The sequence below is a fragment of the Osmerus mordax genome, chromosome 6, assembly GCF_038355195.1.
Source record: "Osmerus mordax isolate fOsmMor3 chromosome 6, fOsmMor3.pri, whole genome shotgun sequence".
NCBI classification, from domain to species: Eukaryota; Metazoa; Chordata; class Actinopteri; order Osmeriformes; family Osmeridae; genus Osmerus; species Osmerus mordax.
Genome location: NC_090055.1, coordinates 7,257,059 through 7,264,390, shown reverse-complemented (window position 1 = coordinate 7,264,390; position 7,332 = coordinate 7,257,059). Strand labels below are relative to the sequence as shown.

Here is a 7,332-nt window from a genome sequence, read left to right as displayed (position 1 = left end):
TCAAACAAAATATTGTTTTGACATCCATTAATCAATTTTACAATGTGGTTTGCATCAACAGATCCAACATGGATGACTAAATCTTACTTTGCTCATTATTACCAATGCCTATTAGGCTTTTGAACGGAATCAATACATTTTCTTGGTCTCTGATAGGACAGGCCTCTTCATAGGCTAATGATATCACACAGAACAGAACGGACCCAAACACTGACCCTTCTAACAATGTCAACGCCCGCTATAACCTCGCAAAATTAATAATTTATTATCGAATCGAATTCTCTTTCTGACAGATTAGATTTTAACAATTTGATTTTGTTTGGACAGGGCGTACCCATATTATTACTTAATGATGCACACAGCTGCTGCTGTCCATTTTCTGTCACCAACAACCATCTGGCAACTTATTAGCACCTCAATGCATCGACGCTGCCCCCATTTAACGGAGGAAAGTTGAATAAAATTAGCCCAGAAGAGAGACGCAGACTTCCCAGAACGTTTTCTTTCCTTCTCTTCTTACCCACAATCTCCATAGGACGAATGTCAGGATTTAATTCTTCACATCAGCAGCGAGTACTGATGAGAACATAGGTTACTGTAATTATAATAGCCTAATAATAATACAAATTTGGATAATAACAATATGCGTTACCAAAATACTAATCATCTGTTTAGGATGACCATTGTCCTTGCTAAATATTAACACAGAAACGAAATGTGTGTATTCTTTGGTTTTCTCTATAATTTCATTTAGTTTATTAGGCAAAATATACGATCTGGACAAATTCCGTCAATGCGCTATTTACAAATTTAAATCACTGTATTTACATAAAAGAGGACACCAACACAAGACAAAATAAAAAGCTTATCAAATGTCCCAGGGCAAACTGGAGGGAGTAACATAGGCGCGAGTATAGGCTACACAACTATAGAGAAATCCACCCAACAGGATTTATCAAATTACGCCATTTGCTCTTCATCGACTGAATGCTATACGCTGAATTAAGTTATTTTGCATTGTCCATTTATGAGTGCGTAAAGTCATTTCGGGGCATTATGTCTTGATCAAGCTGAGGACAGTGCCGTTAGAACTCGTTGCGTGGCATCTTGCTGAGTCCTGGTGCTGGAAAGAAAAGAGAATCTGTGTCAAAATAAAATCATTAAATCTGCTTATTGCTATTGGCCTATTCAATTGGACAATTTGGTCTCTGACCAAACTCACAACTGAAACAATTCTAATATGTTTTACTTTCATAGGAAATGTCGACGTTTTTGCTATATCCATAGTTGGCTATGTCAAATATATCATAAAAACTCAAATGCACACTCGTATAAAACCAAGTAAGAAAAAAAGCCGGTATAAGAAAGGGCCTTGTGTAATGATGGCACTCGAGAATGAGGAAACTTGGAGAAAAAAAAATGCTAGAACGCTCCCGTGGGTTCTTGTCTTCCCAAGGGTCTTTAGGAAAAGCACATATCCCAGACAGGTCCCGTTTTACTCGGTGACTTGATAAGTAGCCAGCCTCCTGAGAGAAGGAATTAAGGGGGAGGGCTGGATTCGAGACCCCATGTCACCCACAAAGTCACAACTATTTCTTTAGAAGCAAGACCCATCTTTTTGACTGACGGTGTGGAAAAAACAAAACACTCAACCCTACTGAAGTCGAAATAGCCGCGTTTCCACCTCTGGAACCTTCCCCAGAAGATTCGGCAAATGTGTTCGCTGACGTATGCACCATAAGAAAATATAAATATAGGCTAATAGAAATATAAACTTTGATTTAGCCTACTGAAATATAAATACGCCTATACATTTCACGGTATGAAAATGTTCAGCTTGCTTAGCTTGCAACAGATTTGGGAATAGGCCTACACTTTGTCTAAGCGGGTCACTGATTCCAATATCTGCTGGATTTTTGTTTCTAAAGGCTTCATAAGGCCTGGACATCGTCGCTGATCCATCTATCATATTTTCTTTTGTTGTCCATATTTATGTGTGTTTGGCGAGAAGGGACCAGCTGCAGACACAGCTCGAATGTATAGGCTACATGTATTTGTTTTCAGCCGCAGAATTTTAAAAATGGCGGTAGAAATACTTGTATGCTGCTGCGAGTGTTCGACCAATCAGAAATGTTCAGCGCTACAAGCCCCACCCCAAAAAGTCCAGTATTTTGGAAAGTACTAATCCCGAGCAAGCTTCCCGAAACTCAATTTAGACCCTGGTTCCTGTTCTGGGGTAAAGTTCTTGCGGTGGAAACACGGCTCAATATAGCAAGGTGTGTTGCCTATCAGTTCTTTAGGGATCTCTAGGGCTTTATACACATTACAACTGTTTAGGGAAGTAGAATGAAAAATAAACCAAACTAGCAAATGGACCAATTGTGTCTGTAATTTTGAAATACAGGTTTGTTTATAGACAGTTATGCATGAATGTGAAACAACACCTCTGCTCTACAAACATTTGTAATGTGCTGTATGCTTTATCACTGCGTAAATTTCTCACCTGTCATGAATTGGTCGAAATGAAGACTTCAGAGGCTGTGTTGGAGGCGAATCTGTTCTTAAAACATTTTCATGATCTACAAAAAAAAAGAGAAAATTAGACTTAATTTACTTATTTTCCTTAGTATTAAATATTATGCTAAAAGAGTGTATAATTAGACAGTTAACCTTGTTTTGGTGTGTGCATGCTGTATGTGTGTTTGCAATGCACTACCCATTTACATCCATAGTTTTGCATGTGGAATAACTAAAAATGTTGTGTGCTATGTGCAAAAAGCAAAACAATGGCCACTGCATACCTATGTGTTTTGGACTGAGGTCTTGAGAAGCTTTCTCGTGTGTTGCCACCGGTGAAACCACCACCGACGCCTGATGCTGCACTGGTAGGTGGTGATTGTGATGATGGTGATTTACTCCCAGAAATGACCGCACGTTCAGCAGGGAATTTTGTCCCAAGAAAGCGCCGTTTGTCCAGTTGTGGAACTTTCCAATCTGGCAAGTGTATAGTCCATGGCTCGGCAGAAAAGCTGGGTGTTGAATCTGGGGTGAGGTGTGAGTAGCAGGCCCAGAGGGAGATGTGGGTTTCTGTGAACTGTCAGGACTGGTCGCTGTCTCAGCTAAGGACCATATTTTGGGTTTATTGTTCACTGGGAGTTGAAAACTCCCTTGTCTGTCAGGGGACAATACTCTGGTGTTGTTGCCATCGGAAGGATCCTTCCCCACAGAAATGCCATTCTTTGATTTGTCAAACGCCTCATGCGCCTGCAGTGCAAAGGCTCGTCTTTTCTCTAAGCTGTCCAGCTCCCCGCGCTCCCTGCCTTCGGATTTATCGTCCTCGTCCTCGTTGCTTTGATCTCCGTCATTGTCGTCAATCTTGTCTATATCTATGCTCTCCAAATCAATCTCCTCTTCGTCTTCATTTTTCTCCGCATCCCCTTCGTTGTCACTGCCAAATATGTTGCCGTCTTCATCCTCTTTACTCCTCGCCCCCCATGTCACCTTGTTCTCCTTCTTCAGTCTCCTCCTGGCATTGGCGAACCAGGTAGAGACCTGCGTCAGGGTCATCTTGGTAATAATGGCCAACATGATCTTCTCTCCTTTGGTGGGATAGGGGTTCTTCCTGTGTTCATTCAGCCAGGCCTTCAGTGTGCTTGTACTCTCCCTGGTGGCATTTTTAGGCCTGGCTGGATCTCCATACTGAAACTGGCCATATGGGTAGAAGGCTGGGGATGTGTGGGCAGCAAAGCTGGCTGGATGGACACCAGGACTGTCCTTTAGGTCATACTGGGAACCCTGAAGTGATTAAAGCAAGATATATGGGTTAATTAGGTATATATCAATTTTAAATAAAAGACACTTGAAATGTTTTGAAATTACAAAATAAAGTTGCTAAAAAGTTACAATACTTTCAAATGCTGCTGATCATGTTGGCTTGTTAATTCCCAACTATTCTAGTTGGGACTCATTTTGTTGTCAACATGACATATTCTGTGTATTTAGAACCACAACCCAACTAGGATGAAAACTATGTATTTACATAGTGGGGGTAGATAGATAATTTGTAATTATCTGATCTCGTTTCCAATGGTGTGAATTAATCTAACCATGAGGGGTCTAATATGCAGCCCGTAACCGCTACCGCATTTCATATTAAGTAGGCCTAAAGGCCTCAACACTTGTCTGACTGCATGCATGTCCCCATTAAAAATGTATACTTTCGTACAAACACATTTTTATTAAAGCAGTTGTACACCTAACAGTATCACATAAATAGTATGTGGATAGAATTACATATGAATCTGTCCTCTTTCCTCCGAAGGTATAAAGGCTCCAATAATTAGAATAATAATTAGGCTATATTTGTCCAAAGTGAAAAAGAGTTATTTGGACGCCGAAACTGCAGACAACTGGTGCAGTGTCCTATAACATACTCAGTCGGCCCAATTGCACTTGAAGCATATGTATTTGGAAAGGTCGACGAAACCAAAATGTATTTTATAACGATTAGATCTGAGAAAATATAAAATTATGTTTACTGAATAGTAAACTTTTAGCTCAAAGCCTCCTCGTAATTATTAGGCTACACAAGTGTCAAACAATCTAGTGTGAAATAGCCTATGTAGACAACAATAATTATGTGTAACGTTCATGGTTATAATAATTATGTGTAACGCTTATGCTGTAGTTAAACATTTGTTTATAGCCAAGGAACAGCCTATTTCCCAATCGCAAAGTAGAGTAATTACTGGCAAAAGCCATTCAGTTGTTATAATTCAGCCAAAGTAAAACATTGGTATTTAAATTATTCTACTATTTATCATCAATTTGAAAACAGTTTTTGTTGGACCAGAGGTTAGTCTAGTTGAATTCACTATGAATAAGTATTGCTGTGAATCCACGCTCCAAAGTAAACATTGAATCCGTAAAACGAAATGCCAGGCAAAGGATATTTTTTTTTCATATTTCAAAATATTCCTTTAATATCCTATAACTTATAGTTGCAAAAAACACGTACACTACTTCCTAATGCAAAATAGCCTACCATTTACAGCAACATTTGACCAACAATATGACGAGTAGCCTACACTTTACTCATCCCATTTAGAAGTTAAACTTTCGGCGAGCGCAGTAGAGGCTAGACTACTGGAAGACAATATAGCAGTCGGATTTGAGAATGATTTTTCTACACAGACTATATACATAGTGTAGGCTACATTCTATACACAGCAAACTTAAAGGTAATGTAAACAAACAAATAACGTTATTAACATCAGCGAAACAGACACTCACCATTTGAGAGAAAAGAGCCAAGTCAGCGCTGGTGTAAGGCAAGAAGGCGCTGTAGTTGTGGGCTGCATACGGGTTGGCGTACATGCCCAACACCGACGTTACTGCTGCAGCCGCCGCGGATGGGTTTCCCGCAATTTCAGTGCTCCCTCCGCGGGTTGAGGGAGTTAAGACCCCCGGTCGTTCACCTCCGTACACCGCTTGGGAGGCACTTAAGTACTGAGGGTAGCCCAACTGGGGGAAAGACATCTCCTCCACCGAGTCGTATAAGCCCAAAACCGTGCGTAAAAAAGGAAACCGAAGAATGAAGAAGTCAAAGTGAATGTGCTCAAACAGCACGGTCGTACTATAGGTAAGAAACGGTTCTGCCCTTCTTAAATCTCAGCTTCTCTCTTTTGCAGCAAGTCCGTTGGATGTGATCAGATCAACAATTGAGCTCCAACTGACGTGCCTGCCCCTAGGTCTTGGGCTGATCTCTCAGATACAATTTGAAGTTGATGCTTTGATTGGCATCCTACTTGAGCTGCAAGCTCCTCCTCGTTGGGGCATGTGGCGAGAGCATTGGTTGGGGCCACTCTCTCAGTGTTTGGAGTATTGTATGTTAAATGTTTAGCATTAGAGTCCATTCACTGAAGCTTTGATTGTTGTATGACAACCTGTCTACACGATTTTACAGCTGTCCGACATCGCGGAAATAAACCCGATAAAACACGGAACTTACTCTGAATAGCTACAAATTTGTAATTAACAAGCGAAACAAAAACTCTAGACTGCAAATGTAGATCTCAAATTGGTTGTAGAGACGATTACGTTTTTCTGCTTTTAGAAATAATTAGTGTCCAAAAATATAAATTTGCTTGCATGCAGGTTACTTTTTCCTCACTGTTTCTTTTCTACACTTGCATTTGGTGAGAGGTCTCCAAGCGAGGTAGGGATTTCTGATGTTCTAGTTTATTTAGAAGGTTACTAAACTTAAATTCATATTTTACTCTTAGTTTTGCATAAAACTGATTTGGTTTATAAACTACTATTGCAATATATTGTATGTTGATTAGCTGGCTATAGATATTATCCTATCACAGTGAAAAAAAAACATATTTATTCACTTTATTGTAGCATGCCTATTATTTATATTAAACATTAAAAACACTCATAAAAATAATAATATATGTATTCCGTCCAGCTTTGTTTTTTTTGCAGACTTGCTTTAACTAAATGTTCTTGTTTAGGTTATATCTGCAACACACTCGCTGTGTGTATGGGGAGAGAGAGAGAGATAAAGAGAGAGAGCGAGAGACAGAGAGAGAGAGAGAGAGAGAGAGAGCGGGGAGGGAGGGAGAGAGAGAGAGAGAGAGAGAGAGAGAGAGAGAGAGAGAGAGAGAGAGAGAGAGAGAGAGAAGGGGGGGGGGCTGTGTTTACTATCAGAAAGACTTAGACCAGAGATAGTTGAAACAACAGAAGCTGTTCACTTAAATGTCTCCATGTTGAAAACCAAAAGGAAGCCAGAGGACAAACGCGTGGAAAGTTGACCAGTGGTTGGAAACCATGTTAAGATACCAAGCGCCTGTGTTTCATTTACAATGAAATTAACTGATTGGGACATATTCAATCAGTGCTCATCCTTGAAAATTACATTTTTGTTAGCTGATAACGCCTTTAAGGATTCTCTAACAAACAAAAGGTGGCAAAAGGCAGCAAACGCACCTGTCAGTGAACAATGGGGATATTAAAAACATAGAAACATAAAAATAAATAAATTGAAGTAGGCTATGGAACACGAGAAAATACTTATATATGCATAAATATCTTTGAAATTTTCCACGTCAAACTCAATGATAAAAAAAGACAAAAAGTAATTTAGCAATATTTCCCATATTTCTAAATTGTCATGTCTAAAATAAGTGAATTGTCAACCAGCATTTTTTTTTTTTATAAGTTGGATATCCAGCTCAGACGTACGACAAATTTAACCCCGAACACTTTTGGAACACCAGGTGGACTCACCTATGTGGGGTCGCTGTTCTTACGATTTGAAATCTCCCA

General features: G+C 39.7%; 1 protein-coding gene across 1 annotated transcript; it reads right to left on the bottom strand.

Moving 5' to 3' along the window:
• Positions 1 to 736: 736 nt before the first annotated feature.
• On the bottom strand, positions 737 to 5,617 carry irx1a (iroquois homeobox 1a). Its single transcript, XM_067238310.1, has 4 exons — positions 5,293 to 5,617; positions 2,802 to 3,795; positions 2,504 to 2,579; positions 737 to 1,123 (listed from the first exon to the last, which is right to left on the bottom strand). The coding sequence occupies exons 1-4, from the start codon at positions 5,536 to 5,538 to the stop codon at positions 1,066 to 1,068; spliced, it is 1,374 nt and encodes a 457-aa protein (XP_067094411.1). The 5' UTR covers positions 5,539 to 5,617; the 3' UTR covers positions 737 to 1,065.
• Positions 5,618 to 7,332: the final 1,715 nt, after the last annotated feature.

Coding starts and splice junctions, on each gene's coding strand:
- irx1a (XM_067238310.1), bottom strand. CDS start 5,538: ATGTCTTTCCCCCAGTTGGGCTACCCTCAGTACTTAAGTGCCTCCCAA. Junction 3,796..5,292: donor TGGCTCTTTTCTCTCAAATG/GTGAGTGTCTGT, acceptor TAATCACTTCAG/GGTTCCCAGTATGACCTAAA. Junction 1,124..2,503: donor TTTCGACCAATTCATGACAG/GTGAGAAATTTA, acceptor TTTTCTTTCCAG/CACCAGGACTCAGCAAGATG.